The 24,578-nt window shown below is 43.5% G+C and overlaps 1 protein-coding gene across 1 annotated transcript in view; it reads left to right on the forward strand.

Moving 5' to 3' along the window:
- Hspbap1 (HSPB1 associated protein 1) overlaps positions 1-19,827 on the forward strand; it is a 54,355-nt gene extending 34,528 nt beyond the window's left edge. Inside the window, exons 4-8 of the mRNA XM_031363779.1 lie at positions 8,963-9,099; positions 12,208-12,379; positions 13,637-13,720; positions 19,055-19,165; positions 19,255-19,827. Of these exons, the coding sequence (XP_031219639.1) occupies positions 8,963-9,099; positions 12,208-12,379; positions 13,637-13,720; positions 19,055-19,165; positions 19,255-19,764 (1,014 nt within the window). The 3' untranslated portion in view covers positions 19,765-19,827. The remainder of the gene's footprint in view (positions 1-8,962; positions 9,100-12,207; positions 12,380-13,636; positions 13,721-19,054; positions 19,166-19,254) is intronic.
- Positions 19,828-24,578: the final 4,751 nt, after the last annotated feature.

The following is a 24,578-nucleotide window of genomic DNA, read 5'->3' on the forward strand; positions in this document are numbered from 1 at the left end:
TTTTCAAGACAGAGTTTCTCTGTATAGCCCTGGCTATCATGAAACTCACTCTGTAGACCAGGCTGGCCTCGAACTCAATAATCCACCTGCCTCTGCCTCCCAAGTACTGGGATTAAAGGCGTGCGCCACCACTGCCCAGCATTTTTCCTTTTCTTATTGAGTCAATGTATTCACATAGTTACTATAACTACAGATATTTTGTGATCTTCCTTTATTAACTCACCATCCTTGTCTCCATCCCCTGACTGAGATTCTGACTACACCACCCTATGCAGAGCCTCTTTATCCTTACAGCCATGAAATAAATAGTCTGTAAGTGGACCAGACATAACCATCTTTAAGTGGTTTTCTTGATCTTATAATTTTAGGTCATGTATGAATCTTTAACCCTGGAATGCATAGATTTCATGATTTGCTTTTAGATACTTTGGTCTTCCTTATCCCCTCACCACTCAGTAGACTGAACTTTCACCTTCTCCCACCATATTTCAGTAATATCTTGTGCAATAATAGTATTTGCCAAGCACTCACATGTCCCTGGTTCCTGTCTAAGTGCCTTACATTTAAAATCTTCACAATAACACTATGATTTAGTAGTTATCTCTGTTTTAAGAAAAACAAGACACAAAGAGGTTGTGCAAACCTTTTCTCAGCAGGTGTGTGTTCAAACTCATGCTACATGGGATGCTTTCCTGCAGACTTGGTCAAGGGGTTTGTTTCATCCCGGGCATAGCTACCACTGGCACACGTACGACCAGGCCATTAGGTGTGGTAATAAGCTGGAGTTCTAAGTAAAATCTGTTTTTTTAATCAAATGAGTTTGTGTCAGTTTGCATTGAACAGTCAATCTGTTAATATTAGCCGGGCGGTGATGGCGCACGCCTTTAATCCCAGCACTTGGGAGGCAGGGGCAGGCGGATCTCTGAGTTCGAGGCCAGCTTGGTCGACAGAGTGAGTTCCAGTACAGCCAAGGATACACAGAGAAACCTTGTCTCGAAAAAAAGAAAAGAAAGAAAGAAAGAAATACATTTATCTTAGTTACTAAATCATGCTTCTTATTGCTTCAAGCTTTTTTTATATTGGCTTGAAATAATTGGTAAGTACCAATCAGAAGATCAAGTGTAGCTTTAGCTACATCCAGTCTCTGGGCTACATATAACCCTCTCAAAAAACCAAAAACTAAAACAAAAAAAATAGATAGTATAATAAGCCTGCTGTATGTTAATAACAAGTGGTATTTTAAGGGAATATACTTTGAAATTTAATATGATTAGAAGAGTGGGCTGGTTTATTTATTTTGCAAGTCGTCTTACTTCCTGGCTATAGAAGATGGTTGGACTCTTACATCTGCTGCTCCAGCATAGTGGCTGCAGTTTTTTGGTCTGTTAAGAGATGAAGAAAATCGCTGGGCAGTGGTGGTGCATGCCTTTAATCCCAGCACTTGGAAGGCAGAGGCAGGTGGATTTCTGAGTTCAAAGCCAGCCTGGTCTACAGAGTGAGTTCCAGGACAGCCAGGGCTATACAGAGAAACCCTCTCTTCAAAAAAACAAAAAACAAAAAAAAGGGATGAAGAAAATCTTGTCTCACACACATACACAGCTGAGAAAAGGAGAAGGATTTGACAATCTTTTCAGGTTATTGTGAAATATTTTAAAATATCACACCAAGCTTAATAAGGCTATTTTCTAAGAAGTTCATCAGTTACAGTACAGACTGAGTCCACAATGAAAGAACTCTTTGTATTCCTATAATAAACTCCCCCAGCCCAGCTTACACAGAATGAGTCTTATGTAATGTTGTTCATTAACTATTTGGAAATGTTCAGCTACTGAATTACAGAGTGCTTCCAAATGTTGGCATGCTACAGTGGGCTTGATGTACTTCATCTTCTAAGAAATCACTTCTGGGGCTGGAGAGATGGCTCAGTGGTTAAGAGCACTGACTGCTCTTTCAGAGGTCCTGGGTTCACTTCCCATCAACCACATGGTGGCTCACAACCATCTGTAATGAGATCTGATGCCCTCTTCCACTGTATCTGAAGACAGCTACAGTGTACTTATATATAATTAATAAATGTTTAAAAAAAAAGAAGTCACTTCTGTCAGTACCACACTGTTCTTTCAAGAAAGATATTAGGACTTAGGAGCTCTCCAAGTTGTGTGTCTCAGGGTGCAGTTCCCAGTGTCACCTTCATTCGGCTCATATATTTGCTGACTTACTTTGTGGTTTACTCTTTCACTTGTTGATTATTTTATAAAGTATAAAATTTGGCTTACATTTGGTATTCGTGTCTAACCATCTTTTTGTCAGTAGTCTGGTTTGACTCCATTGTGGTCCGAAAACATTAGCATTATTTCAGTCCTTTTAAATGTATGTAAGTTTATTTCATAGCCCCAAGTATGATGAATATTGTCCATAGTGATAAATGTCCTATGTCAACTTGGAAATTACACATTCTCTTGTTGGGTGGAGTACTTGATAAGTCTCCTTGAAGTCAGGCTGGGGTTCAAGTGACCTACATCCTTACTGACTTCTGTACATTTGTCTTGTCTGTGGTATAAAGAGGGACATTGTTAGCATTTTCCTCTTTTATACATAGGTCAGGTTTTGCTTTATACACTTGACTTTATTGACCTTTTATTATGATGAAATGAATTTACTTTGACATATTTCTTATTCTAATCCAATTTACCTTGTTTTGTTTGCCTTTGATTAATATTAGTACAAAAAGAGGAATGTTTCATGCAGAATTTAATTTCCTTAAAATCCTAAAACTTACAAACTAATTTATAGTGATAAAGTAAGTTGTTGGTTGTCAGAGAATGAGGTTTATAGGGAGACATAAATCATGAGGGGACACTGGGGGGGTTTTAGACATGGTCAGAATGTGTCATCTTGATTATCTTGATGGACTCTCAGGATGCAGTAGATCAGATTCATCAATCAAACGCTTTAAATATATACTGTTTGCTGTAAATTAATTATATCTCAATAATGAATGCCTTTAAAAATAACATAATACTTGGGTCTGGAGAGACGACTCAGCAGTTAAAAGCACTGACTGCTTATCCAGAGGACCCAGGTTTGATTCCCAGCACCCACTGGTGCAGCACACACCACATGTTACAACCATCTGTAGCTCCAGTTCCAGGAATCTGATGTCCTCTTCTGGCCTCCATGGGAATCAGGCATGCATTTGATATATAGACAGGTAAGACACCCATACACATAAAAATAAATCTTAAAAAAACCCAATACTATTAGTACGTTTCAACTGCACTATCTTGGCACTAGCAGTTTTGTTCACCATTGCCTATACACAGTCAGCACAAGTGTCAACACAGTGAAGTTGACAATGTAGTAATGTTGTGAATAACAATGTAGTAGTGTTGTAAAGACAGTTTTGACCTCACAGATCCAAAGGGGCCACAAAGAGTGTTCTTGAGTCTAGCACCGCTTCTCTACTTCTCTGTTCTGGCAATGTCTCCTCAAAGTCTAAAACAATCTCTTATGAAAAATAGTCTCTTCAAGTCATGTTTAATCCTAACTATTAACACATTAACCATGTTCATAAAATATATAAGGATAGCATTTAGGGCCCTCCCCAGCACCCCAGCCCAATGTCTTTGTCTACATGAGCCACCATCTGGTGTCCTCGTTGGCTCCTGGACAGACCATGTTCTCCCCCACCTTCTGACCCTCTTGAGTTTTGCATAGTATAGGTTCTACTTCTTAGGGCTGGCTCAGATTTAGCCTTGGCTGTGAAACCTCAGCCACTTAAACACATATGTCCCTCACTGGCATTCCTTTGTGTCCTATTTGGACTTGGTCCTCTAATGTGTTGGCTGTGTGCTTTCCTTTCTCCCTCAGAGCTGGACTAAATATGGAATAGGCATTTGACTGATTACATTCTTTAGTCTTTGGCATTCTTTAAAGGCCATTTTGATTAAACTCCTGGCTTTATCCTTGTCAAATGTTCTGTGTCTTCTAGGTAACCAAGTGTAACTTCTGTCAGTCTGATAAGGAATTTCTAGCTCTCTTCAGCCTTCTACCAAGTTTATAAGTTTTAACTTACAGCCTCTGGTGGAGGTCTCCATCTACTTAGTCTTTTCTTCCATAAAGGAGATTAATTCTCTGTTAAATATGCAGTGTTTATATATTGGCAAATAAGCTGGTACATGTACTAATATAACTGGAAAATATCTGGTAGTCTTGCAGATGGCCTGAAGTTATTGACACCAGACTTTTGTGTATGATAAAATTAGTCTCACTGGTTTTCTAGTTACCCATTCACGCCACTGACTTCAGCAAAGTATGTCTGCACCCTTTTTCTTTACTACCCTAGGAAGATAGGGAATTTGTGAGAAACATTACCTTTATCTCTTGTAGCTATTGATAAGCATTCTTAAAATTGAGGTTGTGAAGAATCAACATATAATAAAAGGAATTTTGTACCACAAGAATGTTTCCAGGTAGATTCTATTTCATGTTATGATTGAGGTTGGCTATGGAGAGTCAGGAGTCTTATTAAGTCACCAGGATATCGAATCTGCAAAAGCAATAAATGGAAGATCAGTTCAGCCCTGTTGGACTTTGTGACATGGTGTGTGGATGTGTTGAAATAGAAGCAGCTGTTTTGGAAATGATTAAAGGAGTCTCAGATGGGGATGCTTTCTGACGAGACAGATCAGCACCTAAGAATTCACGTGCTTAAAAAAATAGAAAATAGAATTTAGGCATCTATTCAGTTAGTAGAGACTTAATGGCCTTTTCTCTTTCTGTACCTGAAGGTCATTTTCCTAAGGAAAAATGAAAAATTTTTAAATTCTATAAATTAATTGTAGTCAACAATCTTGCTATTTTTAAGAGTCCCGGTTTTACTGCTCTGACCAACATTAATTTTTATTCAGATGTATGCTTGTTGTGGAATTATGAATAGTTGTTTTTTCTGTAGTCTGACCTATGAATGGAAAATAACCAGTGTGAGACAGTGGGTCTGAGATTGACAGAGGAACATTATAGAGCGGAGGCATTCAGAGTCCAGTGGTAGGAGTTGTCAATATCAGCCATTTAAACTCTGGGCTGTAATCTTTACCTGCAGAGTAGACACGGGGGTAACAAGGAACATGCTTAAATGTTCTCTCATATAATATCGTATAAAACTAAGTAATTTAATCATGGATTTCTAAATGATTTTTGTTGTTGTTGTTGTTAATGGTCTTTGTGGAAGTGTATGGATGAGTCCATTATGTGTACAGCAGTTTTAAAACAGAGCTCATTTCTGTAATAGTTATTGAACTTATAGAGACAAGGTTAAGAGCATTTTGGATCCTGGCATGGTGGCACATAACCTCTAATCCCAGCAAAGACTGACAACAGGCAGGACTATATAGGGAAACCCTGTCTCAAAAATAAACAAACAAACAAGAACTCTTGAGTAAAAATAGGTCCCGGAGCTCGTGTGAAGAGCTCGTGTGAGTAACCCAGCAGTTTTGAGAGAGTGCTGTGTTCACCACCATAGGTAATGGGAGAAGTGACCTTAATGAGAGACTGAGCTGTCATGGCACTTGTACTGGCTAGTTTTTAAGTCAGCTTGACACAAGCTGGAATCATCTGAGAAGAGGGAGCCTCAATTGAGAAAATGTCTCTATAAGATTGGGCTAAAGGCAAGCCTGGGGCATTTTTGATTAAGAAGGGCCAAGCCCATTGTGGGTGGTGTCATCCCTAGGCTAGTGATCATAGGGTGTACAAAAGCAGGCTGAGGGAGCTAGCAAGCTGCAGGAGCAAGCCAGTAAATAGCATTCCTCCATGGCCTCTGCCCTGACTTCCTTGGTGATGGCCTGTTTCCTGGAAGGGTAATGTGAAAGAAATCCTTTCCTCCCAAAGTTGTTTTCTTTGGTCATGGTGTTTTACCACAGCAGTAGAAACCGTAAAAAACCAGTACTTTGAAACCTATTCAGAAACCAAGCCTGAGGATCAAGAAGTATAATGTTTTCTACTAGAATTTGTGAGAAACATTACCTTTGTACACCTTTGTGCCAAAAGACGGCATCAGATCCCATTACCGATGGCTGTGAGCTACCATGTGGTTGCTGGGAATTGAACTCAAGACCTCCAGAAGAGTAGCCTGTGCTCTTTAATGGCTAAGCCCCAGACACACTTTTTATTTTTTACTGTAAAGTTTAAAGTCTATTATTTATTGTGTTAAGGACCCTTTTGTTTGTTTGCTTGCTTGCTTGTTTGCTTCTGTTATTTGAAAAGGCTCTCTCTATGTCTTACAAAGGTCTGCCTGACTTTACCTACCTGTGGCAGAAATAAAAAAAAAAAAGTGTTACAATGTTACACACATACACACACACACACACACAAACGCTTGCCCGCATGGGCAAGGGGCAGGGGGCCCCGGGTTTCTGCCTGTCTCTGCCTTCCCAGCACTGGGATATAACATGGGCTACCAGTCCCAGCTCTGTGTGTGTGTTTCTGGGCATGGAACTCGGGTCCTCATTCTTGTATAGCAAGCGTGGTACTGATTGAGCCATCTCCCCAAGTGTCCCCTGGAAACACTCTGTCCCTTTCATCCTACTTATCCTAGACATCTCTTTAAAGAAACTTTATTACTTCCATCATCTTTAAATTTGGACATTTTCCAAGATCCTTATCTTAGGAGGCTTCGCCAAACTTTAAAGCCATAATCAATTTTGCATCCTTTCAAAACCCGTCACCCAAACATAGGAAAGCATTCAGTAAATGTTTCCCTAAATAACCCCATTTCTTTTTTATCCTGTTGCATGTATTTGCATGTTTCTAAATATATAAATATAACCTGCTCTAGCTAGGTGGCAGTGGTACACTCCTTAGTCCCAGCATTCAGGAGGCAAAGGCAGGTGGATCTCTGAGTTCCAGAACAGCCACAGCTACATAGAAAAACCCTGTCTTGGACAAATAATAATAACAATAACAACAACACAGCCTGCTAAGTCTGTCTAGTGTTACATGTATGTTCGCAGGGCTGACCGTTTGTTGATAACCACTTGGCGTGCTCTTCCCCGAGGAAGACTACTCGGCCGCTCAGTGTTCCTTAGTTGCTCACAGCTCTTCATTCAGAGTCTAGGTCTCCTTAGCTTCCCACCTCCCAAGTTAGTGTGCCCTTTGCTGCCGTCCTGGTTCAGCTTATGTTAGCGCTCATGTTAGTGACTTGATGGGTGTAGCTTCACTGACATTGTTCTTCTAGCACTAGCAGTTTTATCCCTACTTCTGCAGTGATCCTGAAGGGCCTTTGGTGCAGAAGTTGTATCGTGAATGAATCAGTTGGCACTGGGCTCCATAACTCTTCATTTTGATCAGTATGGTTTTCTATAACAATCTCTGACTATTTCAAGAAAAATATGTTTTCTAGATGAGGAATAAGAAGTACACTCGTTTGTGGCTGTACAGACAAAAATTTAAAGTGTAGATAGGAATTCTACCAAGTTAGTAAAGTGTTAGTTGCCTGTTCCCCTACAAGATTTGTGACTTCACTAGCTCAGGGTAGTTTGTCCAGGCTTCTAGTACCAAGCATGGTGCCCCTCCTCTTAAGAAGGACCTGAATCCAGTTAGATCCTGTTGTTGGTTACTGCTGAGGTGTGTGCCACTGCTACACCCTGAGGTTGTTACTGGTTGTCGCTGTGGTCGTAAATGTCATAGCCGGGTAAGACTATTGGCTGTTTCCCTCCTTTGGAAGTTTGTGCGGCACCAACTGGTACCATGAAAGCCAGTCAGCAGGGAAGAGGTTTTCGGGTCGTATCCAGCTCTGGTTCTCTGGATCCTGGATTCCAAGTGTGTGGTGTCTTCAGCAATAAGGATTTACCTTCTGGTTCTGGGGAGGGGTGTGCAACTAAGAACATTATAGCAGTCGCTTATAATGTTTCTAGGACATCCCTGACTAACCTGTTTAATTAGTTAAAATAAAATGTTTTTTTTTTTAAGTCTTCCTCAAAACCATCTATTAAATGTCTTTTTAAAATCACTTCTCTTTTAATGGAGCTGTTAATGTTCCCCTCAAAAGTAGGAGAATTTAGATTGCAGATAGTGAGAGGTTTTTGTTTTGTTTTGTTGGTTTTTTGAGGTGTTGGTATTTATGTGAGTACTCCACTTTTGTTTCATTCCAAAAAAAAAAAAAATCAAAGAATTAATGATTGAAAAACACAGCAGCATTGGCGTGCTTGAGTTGCTAGTTGCTTTTCTTTTGTAGCTTTAGAGAATGGGCAGGACCCGCCTGGGAGCCTTGCTTCAGAGAGCACTGGGCTAGCAATGTGCTTTCCTTATTACATTTACGGATTGGTGGCTTGGGGCAGAGAGCAGAGTCAGTCACCTATGAATCACTGTTTCAAAAGCCATTCTGCGCCTCGGCTGCTTGAGACTGGTTTATAGGTATGAGCTGAGGCTCTGGTATCGATACCTTTAAATGACTGGGCTCCCCCAGAAGGCTTCTTTTATGTGGTCATTGAAGTGCAAAAGGCTAATAAAGTGCTTGTGCCTGCAAATACTGTCTCTCAATAAAGGCCTGTGGCTTCCTGAGTGAGTGTCCATGACACTCAGGAAGCCTGCAGTAAGTACTTTTACCCCAGATAGCTGCCGTATTCTGTCTGTCGCTTACTGTCTGTCTCTAACAGCTGTAAGAGTCATTCCTGGTGGGCCTAATTGATTCATCGATTTGTTGCAAGCTCCCCAAACAGCTCCTGGGGATATTTATAAATAGTAAATACTTGTTGAGTGACTCAACAGCAGTGACTGAGGTTACTCAGATATTATTGGTTGAAACATTTTTTTCGTACTGCCCTGAAAACCTAACCCTTCTCATCTCCAGCATTTTTTGTAAGAAAGTGTAAGTGCTAGAAAACAGTTGAATGTGAACATGTGTGCCACCACAGAGAGTGGGCGGTCAGTTCCTGATGAACTGTACTTTTTTTTTTTTTTTAAACAGGAGGTGGTGTGGTCTGACTTTGGGTTTCCTGGAAGAAATGGACAAGAAAGTACATTGTGGATCGGATCCCTTGGAGCCCACACTCCCTGCCATCTGGACTCCTATGGTTGCAACTTAGTATTCCAGGTACAAGGAAGGTAATGTGCGTGTGTTCACCTCTGTCCAGTTGTCTGCATTTACGCATTCAAGAGCTAAGAGGGCAAGGGGTGGGGTCAGATAGTAGCCCCACCCCCATCTGTCCACTAGTCACGTGACCAAGGCTTTTCTCTGCACCGCTGTTCATTTCCTTCAGTGTGTCTCGGCCACAATCAGGGTTCTCCCAGAGGTCCCTGTGCTACTAGGCATCTCTCCCCTCATGAGTGTTCATTCACATTTCACTCCCTCACTCCACCTCTCAGAGACAGAAGAACAGAGAAGTGTGTTGAAACATAGAGGCTTCGCTGCAGCCCTTTGGATGTTGACAGGTGCCAGGAAGCCTGGATCATGTAGCGGTGAGCTTTTATCTCTGCCTACGAGGCAGATTGAATGGACGGCACCTGAGGACCTGGAGTTTGGATGTCAGGTATCAGGTGTGCAGCCTTATCCCACCTAATGAACTGTGCTCCAGGTTGTCCTTCCTGCTCTTACAGACGTTTGCAGAGCAACTTGTAGAAAAAAACAGGAATAGATCCACATTTTGTGTGTGTGTGTGTGTGTGTGTGTGTGTGTGTGTGTGTGTGTGTAGGGATGGACACATGTCACTGGGAAGCTGTGGAGGTCATAGCAGTTCCATGTTGGTTCACTGAGGCCTTGTTAAAGGCTAACCTTTCAGGTACACTGTGGTATGCAGGGAAGTCAGCAGTGAGGCAAGTGTGAGTTTTCTCAGCCTTTTTGGAGTTAAGCGTTTGGAAACTGAAATGTGACGAGATAGAACGTTGCCTCTTCCGTGTGCTCTGAATTAGGAAGCGAGCCAAAGAAATTCCAGAGCTTTTTTCCTTTGATTAAGAAAAAATAGTTTTACTATAACAGCATATTTTCTGTTTTCATGGTACTCTGATGTGATTTGGTTTAGTAAATATCTGTTGAGTGAGTGTTCATCAAGTTCCATGTGTTAGAATAGGTAGAAGTGTCAGGACTGTGCCCTGAGAGCAATTCCACCTGGGTATCTGTAGGCCTTCAGCAGTGAAGGGAGACTGTATGCTCCTGGAGGAGGCTTCAGGGCACTGGAACTGCAAGGTGGTGGGGACAGTGTTTCAGGGGTTCCATGGAAGAGCGGTTTGGTGCAGTGGGCTTTGAAGCAGAGTAAGTGTCTCTATCACCCAGACAAAAGGGACACAGGGTCCCCGGAGACCATGAGCTGTGCAGAGGACCCTGTGTAGGAGTGGGCAAAGAAGGCAAGGTGGAGCATAAAGGTCTTGACTCCAAACCAGACACAGTTCTCCATTCCTTGCATGGGAGGCTTTGGAGCAGTGGAATGCATGGTGGGTGATGGGGTCCTCTGCGGGAAGGCATGCACATTTTAACCTGGGAAGCCAACCAGAGCAGGTTGGATAGTCTGGCTGTGATGGCCGTTCCTCTGGGAAATGCTGCTTTGGAGAAGTCAAGCGGTGCATGTTCTGGGCCTCCATGAGCCTAAGGGATACCGAACAGACATGGACCTCTCTACTGCACTTTTAGAAATGAAATTAAATTGGTGACCTCTTCAGAGACCTTCCAGAATTAACAAACCAAGTGACCAGGAGTGGCTCCCACACGAGCCAAGTGACCAGGAGTGGCTTCCGGGAACACGAGCAGTGGGTTTGGTGGGGTAGAGCAGCCACTCCAGGAGAGGCTGCCTTCAAGCACCTAAACTTCAGCAGTTCTGTGGCTGTGAGATTCGTAGGCTGCCCTAGAATTTCAGAAAAGCACTTCACAGTTTCTTTGAAGCCTTCAGTTCCAAGGTGAAATAAGACTTTAGTACATGCTTGACAGTTGGAGAACTGCCTCCCTGTGCAGAAACGACTGGCGATGCTGGTGGCTGCCAGGCCCCATACTCGGGAGGGAGAGCCTCATGGCTTGTTCTGAAATCTGGGTTCTTTTCCTCTGGTCCCCTCAGCTCTCCTCACTGCCTCTTTGCCTCAGCACTCTTTCTTCTAGTACTGTAAAATATAGAACTTTACAGTTTTGTGAAATAAGATTTATTATTCCCTTTCCTAAAGAAAAGGAAAGAATCCACTTTATAAAACAGTTTTCTCCTTTTAAAAGATCCTCAGTTACATTACTCTTAGGTTATGTGCATTAGTTATTTCTCACCCTTAATAATAGATCAATTGAACATGTCTAACTTTCAGACAGGGAGAAGTCTAGAAGCTGTTTGCTGGGAAGAACTCCAGGTTTATTCAGGATAGTACTAGAGTGTAGATATTTGCAGTGCTTGGGGGCTGGCTCAGTAGGTGCGGCACGAACATGATGACTTACGTTCAGTACTCAGCAACTCGGGAAAAAGTCAGGCATGGTGCCCGTTCTAACTCAGGTGCAGAGGTTAGAAGAGACATAAGGGTCCCAGGAACTTGCTGGCCAGTCTATCCAATTAGAGCTCTGCGTACAGAGAGAGATCATGTCTCAAAAATAAGGTCGCTCACTTTTGTGGTGACACAAGCCATTAATCTCAGCACTTGGAGGTAGAGGCAGGAGGATCTTTTTGAGTTTGAGGCCAGCCTGGTCTCCATAGCAAATTCCAGGAGAGCCAATAAAGTTACCTAATGAGACCATGTCTCCAAACACCAGGGAAAAAGGGGGAGTTAAGACAGGAAATGATGAGAAAGAGAGACATGTCAACATCGGCCTCTAGACTCCACACCTACACATGCGTCTGCATGATGTGTCGAAACACATGTAACAAACACACTGCACACATATACATACAAGATAAAATGTAATAAAAAGAATACAGAGAGGATAAAGATTATTCTGGTTAGCTTCAGGATTAGGAGTGAATTCAGTGATAAGCAAGCTTTGCTATAAAATACAAAAACAAAAGAGACATTTTATAAATTAGATCCTATCCCAGCAAGGAGAGCAGCCTCAAGAGGGCATGGGACACCCACCAATGGGGAGCTACCTTCCATCAGTCATCTGCAGGGGATTAGCTTTGAGTGAGTTCCTGTGTGAGCTCAATTTAAATTAGTAAAACCGAACCTTCCTTCGGCTGCTACTTTCCATGCTCTATCTCAAGTTGAGAGCAAACTAATATCTTGGCTTTGTTTTGTTTTGTTTTGTTTCATTAGGAAAAGATGGCATCTCTTTCCTCCTGAAGATACGCCTTTCCTTTATCCAACCAGAATTCCTTACGAAGAGTCTAGCGTGTTCAGTAAAATCAATGTTGTCAACCCTGATTTAAAGCGTTTCCCTCAGTTCCAGAAAGCTCGAAGACATATGGTCACACTGAGCCCAGGACAGGTAATGGGACTTTAACCATCGATGAGCTGTCAGTGGGCACCACAGCCTGGTACCTGTGCTTCCCTTGTACAGATAGATGGGAATAGCTTCCTCCCAAGGCCCTGCTGCTGGAGACTTCTCCATCTGCCGGCCTGAGAGATGGAGATCGGGAGCACAGCTCCTCCTGCTGGTCACGGGAGAGAATAGGCATTGAGGAAATTGAAAGCAGGTTGAGCATTTATTACTTGGGTTATTAGAGACCTGTCAGGGCATGGTCTAGAACATATTCCCAGTTAATACCTGTTACACCAGACAGATGGACACAGACTGCAGTGCATCCTGTGCTCAGAAGCAGGTGGACTGAGGGTGATTTTCAGCAAGAGGGGCTGACATCTGAATCCCTTCTAAAGAGACTATATTCTGCATATCCACCATTTGGGAAGATTTTTCTCTTACAACATTGGGACTTGCTGTACCAGTTTCTTAGCATTTGAAAAGTTTGTATTCCCTCCATCAACTTTATCCTGTCTTCCCTCCATTGCTTCCTTCTTGCTGGCTCTCATCCTGTTCTCTCCACACATGTACACAGATCTACCGGACCACATTGCATCAGTCTTCCACCAGTCCCTTCCCTTCCGCATGCTTTTCCCCAGCAGCAACTACTTTACTTTGTATCATGGTAGATTTTCCTATTCTGGGCATTTCACCTATAGCCAAACAATGTGGAGCCTTTCGTGTCTGACTTCTGACGCAGAGCATGTTTTCAAGGCTGAACAGTTGTTGCTTACGTGCCTATACAGCAGTGATCTACCTGAGCTGATTGCGTGAGCGTTAGGAATGTGTGTTGCTGCTGTGCACACTTGCTATAAGGTCCTTGAGTGTTTAGGAGTAGGATAGGTGGTTCAGAGAGCGCGGTTGGCCTTCTGAGAGATCGCTGTAGTGTTCTCCACAGCAGCCATTTTACATTTCCTACCTATAGTGCCTGAGGCTCTGGCTGCTCCAGTCCTTCCCCAGCACCCTGTCCTCCGGGAGGTTTACCAGTAAATAAAGGGAAGTGGCTGCATGTTTCCCTCCGTCAGAATGGTCACAGCTACTGTTCAGTGGCAGGGAGGAGTTTCAAAGCCTTTATTAAAATGTAGTTGTGAGCAGAAGTCACGGGATTAAGAGGAGTGGCAAGCTGTTCTCTTGACTTCATCCCTGTCTTTTTCCCGTTAGCAGTCTCAGCTAGAGTGAGAAGTGTCCAGTTCTTGTGGTAACTATCTTTTCTTTGGTTTGCAGGTTCTCTTTGTTCCCAGACACTGGTGGCATTACGTGGAGTCTCTTGATCCTGTCACCGTCAGTATAAACTCCTGGATTGAGCTGGTATTGTTATTGTTGTTGTTGTCGTTGTTGTCCTTGTCCTTGTCCTTTAAAGAACACATGCCTAAGATAAGCAAAGCCTGTCTACAACATTGGCTCACCGATTCTCTGTGACACTGGATCCCAGCAGTCCAGGATGAGTAAGTTTCTATGTTCTGTGAGTCTGTCTCCTCTGGATAAATGTTAAGGTTAGAGATGTGCCATTCTCTTACTTTGCTTGACTTAGTTGTGTTGTGTTTTGTTTGAGATGGGGTATCTCTCTGTAGGGTCTCAAATGCTTTGGCCTCCTCCCTCGGCCTCCTATGGCACATGTGCTCCTGTGCCTAGCCACTCCTCGAAAGGACACAGAGTGGCCCTGATATTGATGACTTCCTCGAGTGGTGTCAGGAGAGTTAGGCCTCTCAGGATCTGCCATCTATGTCTAACATTGCTGGTTCTGTCCCACACCATCCCAGATGGAAATATCTCTTTCTTGGTTCAGGACCCTTATTTCTAATCTTGACCTATGCATTGTCTCAAAGTGCAGTCATTCAGCACTATATTTTTATCACTCATTGCTGCCAGGACCCTTTTCCCAATAACACCTTCATCCTGGCTCCCTGTGCTTTTTGACAATGCAATAGCTATCGGGCTCAATCTATCTCTTTAACCCAAAACCTCAGTTTTGTGTGGACTGTCTTTAACCAGAGCCTCTGACTGAACCTTCTTTCATCTCTGCCCTCCTAATCCACAGGCTGTCAAGTCTCTGCTCTCCTTGGCAGCTGCACCCTCCCCTTGGTTGAAGTGTTTCCTTGGCTTTGGAGTCGGTGGGTCTTGAGAATTACTGAAACAGGAAGCTGTACTTAAGAGCTTAGGGAAGAGGGGACACAAAGCCTTTGGGCGGGCTCAGTGGGAAGTATGCTGGGAGACCAGCAGCTGCACAGTTAGAATGTCTGCTTGGGGCTGCAGCTGGAGCAGACGTGTGACGGGGTCCGCTTCTGCAAGACTCCCACCTGCCATACCCATCTCCAGCAGATGGTTCACTCCAGGCGAGCTCAGTTTGTAAGCTCACTTGAAAAACAGTGATTGTAACTGAACCTAGCTCAGGAACGTGGTTATGAAGCTTAAATTAGGCAACATGTAAAGGCATCCAACATAATCCGTACACACGCACACATACACACACACACACACACACACACACACACACACACAAACACACTCGAGAGGTTGCTCAGTACGAGAAGAGGTGTGATATCAGGGACCTCTAAGGGCATACATAGAACTATAACACTGAAGACCCATGTATCTATGGGGCACTTTCTTCCTCACAGTGATGCTTGTAACACTGCATCCCCTTTTTCAGAAACCTTGTCTAACTTGAGAGACATTTTCATGTGGTCTTGGTCATGCTAGGTTGCCCCCCACCCTGTACTGCCTGGCTTCCAGTCAGCTTCATTTTCATTGTGTTGGTTGTCTGAACATTCCAGCCATCCAGTGCACTTAGTAAAACTCCTTCACACTACCCAAATGAATGGTCAAGTGTATCCTTGCTTCCTGGCACAGGAAGCTATCCCAGGATCTCTTCGTGCTTTTCTGTGCTCCAGGCTTGCAGCTAATCATGTCTGCAGTCAGCCATGGTTCCTCTACCGGAGAATGGCATTTATAAATAGATTTGGTTCCTTAGACTGCTCTGGGTATTAGGATGGTGGGGCGAGGGGAGGCATAAACCTTTTCATAGGCTTTCTTTGTTGTCCTTTTAATAGTCATTCTTTCACTTCCCAGTAGGATTGTGAGAGACTTGGTTTATGTGAAAGTCTCTTCTTCCTCTGCCCGCTGCAGTGTCCGCTGAGTCACGTGTGGGTCTGTATCCTTCTGCCCATTCCTGCTTTATTTACCGAGTCGGCCATGTTGGTAATAGCCAACAAGAATGACTTTTCTCAGTACGTTTCATTAAAGTGTTTTCCTGGCTATTCTTGCTTCTATTTTTTATATATAATGTGGTAAATCAGTTTATCTAGTTTGAAGAGGAAAAACTTCTAATACTTTTATTCAATCAATATTAAATTTTATGTGAACTTTAGATGTTGACTTCTTCCTTGTCCAAATTCGGTTTTCTTCCTTACAAGCATATTGTAAAGTCTTCCTTCTCTGACTTTGTGTTTCTTCTCACTAAAGCTTATGCCTGAGGATTTCATTTTTCCTGGCCGCCATAGTAAGATCTTTGTCCCCCTTACGTTCATTCTTTTGGCTGACCAGTGTTGGTATATATGATGGCTATTGGTTTTGACTAAATTTTTTTTTTTAATATTTTCTGACTTTGTTGGGTTTTTAAACATATCTCAAGTTCTCCAAAAGTTACGCTAGTTTTACCTCTCTCTTTTCAATTTGTTTGCCTGTAATTGTTTTATTTAACCACATTGGCTAGGACTAGTACATAACTCAGTAATAAATAGTGGAGGTGATGCTTGTCTTTGTCTTTTTCCTGCCCTTAGAGGGAATTCTAATGAATGATTTATTTATTTTCTTGCTTGTTTTGAGGTGGTCTCATGTAAATCAGTCTGGCTGCAAAGTTACAGTGACCTGAGCATGGTCTTAAAGTGATCCTCCTCCAGCCGGGCAGTGGTGGTGCACACCTTTAATCCCAGCACTTGGGAGGCAGAGGCAGGCGGGTTTCTTGAGTTCAAGGCCAGCCTGGTCTACAGAGTGATTTCCAGGACAACCAGGGCTACACAGAGAAATCCATTCTAGAAAAAAAAAAGTGATCCTCCTCCTTTTACTCCTAAATGATGGGACTGTGGGCACAGTGATTTTCAACTGTGTAGTGGTTTCTCTTTAATTACAAATGACAGGTGTGGGACTGAATTTTCTATACATTTTATCTGTGATACCGTTACCTATTTCAAGGATTTTGGGGTTTTTTTAGGGGTTTTGTTTGGTTTGGGTTTTTTTTTTTAAATCTGGAAGGAATGTAGAATTTTATTGAGTGCCTTTTAGCATCAGTGGGAATGATCATATAATATCATTATATGTTTATACTTAGCTCCCAGGGAGAGAAAGAAGAAATAACAAACACACAGATACATGGAAAGCTGGGGTCAGATGGTGTCTTAACTCGGTGTCCTATTGCTGTGAAGAGACACCATGACCAAGGCAACTCTTATAAAGGAAGCATTTCATTGGGGCTGGCTTACAGTTTCAGAGGTTTAGTCCATTATTATTATGGCGGGACCATGGCAGCATTCAGACAGACAAGATAGCTGAGAGAATTCTACATCCTGACCCAAAGGTAGCAGGAAGAGAGAGTGGCAATGGCCTTGGCTTGAGTTTCTGAAACCTCAAAGCCCATCATGGCCTCCAACAAGGCCACCCCTCCTAATAGTGCCACTCCCGATGAGCCTTTGGGCGCTATTTTCATTCAGACCACCACAGGCGGTAACCACAGCACACTGAAAGTTCACCAAATTTAGTTTATAGGGTTGAGCAGGGAGTCTGGGTTATTGCATACTGCTGGCAAGAAGGTAGAGTTATTACATGCAAATTAACCAGAGAGCAAGGTTTGTTGTATCCAGCTGGGTTGAGCAGGTTTAGCTAATCTCAGGAGAAGCAATCTCTGTATGGGAGAGTCTTCAGCCTATAATTTTGGGGGTGGGAAAGAAAGGTATGGTAGATATTTTCTGCACACATTGTCAGCATTCACATATGTGCAGAGAAAGGCTCTGCCATTTCCCTCTGAGCCTCATCCTCCAGGGAAGGCTTTCCCATTCCTCCATTGGTCCAAGGCTCTTGGGTCCTTGATTCGTTTGTGCCCATGTTAACAGCACACCTTCACTCACAGCTTCTTTCACTCCCCACAAAATTCAGTAAAAATATGATAGTATAATAAATTATACCAGTTGATTTCTTAGTTAATTCATTCTTTTTTCTGAAGTAGATCAATCCTGATTGTGATAAACTGTTTCTAATGCACTATAGGATACTGTTTGTTCATATATTATTTAGATTTGAGTTCACATGGCTTCAGTAGTTTGTTAGATTTTACCATGGTCTTTTCTAGGAGCTGGTTAATGTGCTGTTGTTGTTCCAGTCATCTCTTCTAGAATTTTCCTGAGAATTGATCTGAGAGTAAACAGACTCTCAAGTGGTACAAATTTGGTCCCTGAGGACTTGAGGCATTTGTTAGTCAAATAATTGCTCTTTTAAAAAATGTTTATCGCCGGGCGGTGGTGGCGCACACCTTTAATCCCAGCACTTGGGAGGCAGAGGCAGGCGGATTTCTGAGTTCGAGGCCAGCCTGGTCTACAGAGTGAGTTCCAGGACAGCCAGGGCTACTCAGAGAAACCCAGTCTCGAAAAACCAAAAAAAAAAAAAAAATGTTTATCTTTGTGTCTGTTGCCCATTAAAAAATTGTCTTATTAATATATGCAAAATCTTTCTGTATTCTATAGTGCTCTCTTTTTAGTTTATGTGTGTGATAGGCATCTAGTTTGAATTTTTTCCTGCTGTGTTTTTTTAATAAATAGGAGTTGTTGGTTTTAATTCTGTTTTATCAGTAAGTCTACCTTGTATCTTAAGCTCTGTTCAGATGTTGAGCTACTTTTTATTTGTCTGTTTTCTGAAACACGGCCCCCCTGTAATGCAGCCTGGCCTCAGATGGGCAGCAGCCCATCCTTCTGTCCTAGAGGTGTCAGACTCTGAGTGGTCTCCCTCTCAGCTACAGGCATATGTCACCATGGCCATCCTCTCCCCTGCAACGCCCTCATGTTGAGGGATCCAATCCTGGCCCCTGTGTGACAACCCCCCATTCTTCTGTTCGTCACATGATTTGCTTTTCAAACTCCATAAGGATAATTTTTCCATGTGTTTATTAATTCTTTGAAAAAAGTCTGGATATATCAAGGAATGGTAAAGATTAGAAAAAATTATCCAAGCCATTTGTACACAAGGCCTGTGTCATCTAAAATAATTTTTTGTTTGTTTGTTTTGTTTTGTTTTTTGAGAGAGACAAGGTTTCTCTGTGAAACCCTGGCTGTACTGGAACTCAGTCTGTAGACCAGGCTGGCCTCAAAATCAGAAATCCGCCTACCTTTGCCTCCCAAGTGCTGGGATTAAAAGCTTGCGCCACCACTGCCTAGCCATCTAAAATAATTTTATTCTTAAGTTGGAGAACTATACTCATAGATAGCAGGTGATAATGAACACACATGAGTATGGTGCTCCCAACAGCACAGGGGTGCCTTCTGTGACAAGGTTGGCATTCATGGGGGGCAGAGCATACAGCTAAGACTCTTAGATCATGAGCACAGAGACAAATAAGAAAGTGTGGTATCGTTTTTTTTTTTTAATTTTTTACCTCAGGAAGAAGACCACCTAGCCCGGGTGGAGGAGGCAGTCACCCGCATGCTCGTGTGTACACTGAAGACTGCAGAGGACCCACACCACCCTAAGACCTGGCTGAACCCCACTGAGGTAGGATGGTCAGGTTTCCAAGCTTGGTGTGGATGCTGAGTCCCCCAGTTGTTCTCCAGCATGATGCTGAAGGTTTCTCCTCTTGCTAGGTCGAGGAAACGTCTCATGAAGTCAACAGCTGCTACTTGAACAGTGCTGTTTGTGCCTTTTTTGATCATTGTGAAAAAGCTAAAGAAGTAGAGGTGCAAGCGCTGAGAGCAAACAGGGAAGAACCAAGTGTGCAGGAGGAGCACATGGAAGTGGAGCAGGCCCACGGCCCAAGCCTCACAGCGGAGGCTGGGAAACAGGAGGCTGCAAGCCTGTTTGGCCCAGATCTGGTCCCTGTGACACCAACATCTGAAGAAGAGAGGGGAGGCACCCTGGAAGGCGACAGCAAAGAATGTATCAACAGCAATGAAGAACACTTTACAGACCTGTCCTGTGCCGGAAGGCAGCAACCCAGCAAAGGGGCAAGCGCAATGGCGGAGCCATCAGACCTGAGGTATCCTGTGGCGCCTTCTAGAATCTTCGTGTCCACAGATGACTTGCTGGACTGCCTAGTCAATCCACAAGTAACTAGGATGGTGGCCCAGCTCTTGATACAAGGAAAAAGCTTGTGATACTTTTTAATAATTTTTTAATTACTTTTTAATAACTTTTTAAAATATATTTTTAGAAATACATGTGTGTTTGCTTTTTATGATTTTTTTACTCGCTCTTTGAATGTGTCATGTGTATACCATATATTTTGATTACATTCATGCCGCACTGCCCACCTCCAGCCTCTTCCGAATCCCTCTTGTCCCCCATCAAGCTTTCTGTCCTTTTTATTTACTTACTTTTTTTCACAACCTATTGAGTCCAGTTGCTACTACCCATATGCACGTGGTGTGGCCATCCACTTGGCCCTGGTAAGCCTCCCAGGAGCTGTACCCCTAAAGAAAACTGACTTTCCTTCCCAACGCAGCCATCAATAGCTCCTTAGTTAGCGCTGAGAGCTCCTGTGCCCATGTTAGAATACTGATTGGCTTGCACAGGGAGCCACACTATAGCTGCCGAGTTCACAGGCAAACCGGTTCTGTCTGCCTCATCCCTCCCTGACCTCTGACCTGTAAAAACTCCCAGCCCCTCTTTCTCCCAGCTTCTTTTTCCTTTCCTTGGTGGAGAACAGGGAGGGAGTTTTGAAACTGGATCCAACTATGCAGCTCTGGCTTTCCTAGAACTCTCAGTGTAGACCAGACTGGTCTTGAACTCTCAAGAGATCCACCAGCCTCTGCTTGCCATGTGCTGGGATCAAAGGTGTTCCCCACCTCCATATGTTAGCCAGTATTCACTGCCCAAAAATGTTCCTCTGATAAGGAAGGATAATCTAGAAAGGACTCTGAAGGCAGTTTGATACTTGGTTCATTTAGCAAAATGATAGTAGTAGATTGACTTTCAGGCCTCTGAGCTCACCAGCCCAGTTAAAAGTTTGTTTTTTACAAGGTTCCGCTATATACATTAGGCTGGCCTTGAATTCAAGACCTCTGGCCTGCCTCTCCAAGTCCTGGATTACAGGTTTGTACTACCAAGGTTGGTTCTCAATAGTATGATTCTAAAATAAAAGATGAAACAGTAGATGGTAAGTTTGTACATCTTTATAAATGTGCTTTTCCCAATTAAAATGCCACTGGGATCACCTCCTTCCAGCACATTGCTCAGTAGCCAAACTGGCTCACATTTGTAGACCTCTCCCCCACCCCTTGGTTTTTCCTTTTTCATTTGGTCTTTTCAGCCTGTCTCTAAATTCAAGCCCCTTGGAATTTGCTGTGTAGACCAGACTGGCCTCAGACTCAACAGAGATCCTTCTGCTTCCCCCTCCCCTTCTGCCTCCCAAGTACTGAGACTGAAGTTGTGCACCACCTCGCCCGGCTTGTTCTTATAAATTTTTATTGGACCTCCCCCAAGCCATTTGCTCCCACTGTCTGTGGCAGCTTTAAGACTGTAGTGGAGTAGGTATGGAGACTTGTACGGAGAGCAAGAACGATCACCAGTCCTGAAGGGCATCCAGCAGAGGCCTTGAGCAGAGCCTTGCTCTTTTCCCAGCCTCAGCACCACTTGCCTAGCACAGGAACAGTTATTGCTTAGAATGGGTTGGTCCCAAGCCACCTGAAGAGCTGCCCTACCCTGGCCAGTGCATATTTGCCTACTTGGTTATTGTTCATCTTTCCCAGTCAGCCTGTTGCTGCAAGCTTTCTAGTTCAGGAAACGAGAAGCTGGGGCTTCTTTTAACAGGACATAGCATACTGTGCCAGCCAGCAGGCTTCTCACAGGCTGTTATCCAAAAGCTAGAGTTACCCCAAATGTTATGGGGTTGAGGCTTTTTTATATATTTTGGGCTTTTTCTGCTATATAGTGCTACATACATTCTGTTGGGGTGTTTTAAACTACTAAACAGTTATGGCTAGTGTTGTAGTAAGTAATCGCAAATCGGGGTTTCTACCCCACCTTTGCATATTCAGTTCCCAGACAAAAGATACAACTTTTATTTTATAAGCCTTAATCAGCACTAGAGCTGGGCAGATATCTACCTTCTATGCTGTTAAAATCTATTTCCCCATCAATAACCCTGAATTATAACTTGCTGTGTTCCATCTGGGCTGCTTTTAACTCCAACTGACCAGCCCCTCATGGCTGGCTGGTTCTCTCTCTCTCTCTCTCTCTGTCTCTCTGTCTCTCTCTCTCTCTCTCTCTCTCTCTCTCTCTCTCTCTCTCTCTCTTTCTCTTCCCCTCGCTCTCCCTCCCTTCCTTCCTCTCTCCTCCCCTCTCTGTCTCTTCTTCCCCTCCCTCCCTCCCTCCCCCCTCCCTCTCCTTCCTCCTCTCTCTGCTCCCTTCCCTCCCTCCCCCTCTCTCTCTGCCTTCTCTCCTTCCCTCTCTTGAAGAGACTCCAGTCAGGGAACCCAAGAGCCACACCTATTTCTTTTGCCCAGCTATTGGCTGCCGGCATCTTTACTTAGCAATCAGGGAGGGGCACTTGGTTTGTCACTTGGGTACTTGCAGTCAGATTGTCATCCCTAGGGACAACAGGCTATGGAGGCCAGTATTTTAACATTATAATACAAGCAAAAGACTAAACCTTCATAGTGTAGAATGAGAAGGGAGGAGATGATACTGGGCCTGGTCAGTCTCATGTTTACAAGGGAGACTGACCCAGCAGGCACATAACACATGGGCATTGACTAGCCTGCAAGGCTGTTTGTGTTTTTTTTTCTTTTAGCCTTCAGAGGTATCTGTGTGTTTTCTGCGTCTTAGGTGATCCCTGTGAAAGGGATCTGCACCCAGAGGGGCAGCAACCCACTGCCTAGCACAGCATAACTCCGTGCAGATAGAGTTTTGTTACTGCTGCTTCCACAGGACTTGGGCCAGTGCTGAGCATGTAAGAAGCACTCTTTGACTAGGCAGACATGTGGGCTGGGCTCCATTGGTGGCATTGGGACCAGGCGTGCTATGGCCAGCTTTCTGATCTTAGATGTATCTCCGCCACAAAAACAGATCCCACTTTCTCTTTGGGTTAGTCTTGGTTTTGTTACACAGGACTCAACTGTGAAGCAGCCTGAAAGGCTGAGGTCCTGTGAAATGGGGTAGGAGGGAATAGCTACAGAGTCACCCCAGTGCTTGGTAGCACTTGAGCATCCTGTTCAGGCAATTCTGGCAGACTGCAGCACTGTCCAAAGTTACAAACACTAATAGAGTCAGGCAGCTTCCCTCTGAATTTAAAGGAACACAGCATTTCAGTTTCGTTACTTTATGAAACTTCTCAGGGAAATGTTTCTAAGTAAATTTCTCGAGGCACATTTTCTCTGAATACATGGGTCGTTACAGAATGGACTCTGTAGACTGGGCTCTAAGGAGCTGGGCAGTCTCCTGCAGGAAGCCTTTGATTTGGTGAGAAGGAAGTTTCTTATTCTCCTGTTTTAATTAGAGGTTTGCTGCCTCGGTCTGCTAACCTAGGCCTAGTCCTGGAAACTTCTAGCCTCTGTATAATCTTATCTAGGCCTAGAATGTTTTCAGCCTCTGAGGCTTACTGCTGAATAAGCCCACCCCTTCCTAGTTCTTTCTGCTTTCTGGCTCAAACTCCTCTCCAGACTGACTGATCCAATCTGGCATCTCTCGGTTTCTTCTGAATTGCTCTTCTTGGCTTCAAACTAACTTCTAGCAATTTGTTCTGATCTTCTGGCTCCTTCTCATCCTCTGGTTCATTCTATCTTCGCCTGTGCCTACAACCTATCTATACAACTGTCCTGATAAACTGCCTCCATCTCCTCTCTCTGCATTTCCCCTTAAGTAGCTTCCCTTCCCTTGCTCATCTCATGAGAGTTGGGCATGTTCTATTCTGTCAAGTCTTTGATTCATCACTTTGCCACTCAATTAGACATCGATTTCAAACATGGATGCTTCCTTGTACAAACCTTCATTGTTTGAGATTAAAGGTGAGAGTACTAAGGGCATGTCTATAGCTACACTGAAAGGGATTAAAAGCGTGTACTAAGGGCTGAACCACACCACAACTAGAAACAGGTTTTTTTTTTCAGTAAATAACTCAAATCTAGGTCAGATTCATAGTATGATCAAATATCCTGCAATGTAATGGTCTTGTGGGCCATAGTATTATACGGTTATCATCCTCCGCCCCCCACCCCCCAACACCGGATGGCTCCAGGGATCTCTAAAAGAGAAACAACAAAGATTCAAGGAAACCCTTCAGGGTCCAGCTTCCCTTCACTTTCTCCAAGTAGCAAAACAGCAGTTCTACCTGGTGAAGATGCATTTCAGTCTCTTCCTGTTAGCGCCCCCCCGCCCCCCACACACACACAGGGTTTCTCTGTATAGCCCTAGCTATCCTGGAACTCACTCTGTAGACCAAGCTGGCCTCAAACTCAGAAATCCACCTGCCTCTGCCTCCCAAGTGCTGGGATTAAAGGTGTGCGCCACCACTGCCCAGCCTTCCTGTTAGTTTTAATGATGTTGCCTTTAAATAGATTTAGCTGACTTCTAAGAAGAAAATATTAGTTGTCAAATATTTTAGAATCTTAGAGCATTGTATACATGTAATGCTTTAAACACAAGTGTATGTCTTTATATATGTTACCTGCACTGAAATCAGTTTTCTGGATAGATAGGAAAAATAATAAGTGACCAGCGACTGGCTTTCTTTCTAAGTAATAATGTAGATCCTGTTTTAATCAAATTGACTGCAGTGCTTTCTTAATAACCACGAGGCAATAAGAAGCATCATCTCTGGGATGGGTCTGCCAGGCAGTTGACGTCTGACGTCAGATGGACCAAGGTGCCACTGCAGCATTCTAGGCATCCAATTTCGTTTTCTTTTTCAAGTTTGTCAGTTGTTTAAACGATTACTTTTCTCTAGCAGAATACAGCATCACTGCAGAGTAAG

The sequence above is a fragment of the Mastomys coucha genome, unplaced genomic scaffold (assembly GCF_008632895.1).
Source record: "Mastomys coucha isolate ucsf_1 unplaced genomic scaffold, UCSF_Mcou_1 pScaffold12, whole genome shotgun sequence".
In the NCBI taxonomy this organism is placed as follows: Eukaryota; Metazoa; Chordata; class Mammalia; order Rodentia; family Muridae; genus Mastomys; species Mastomys coucha.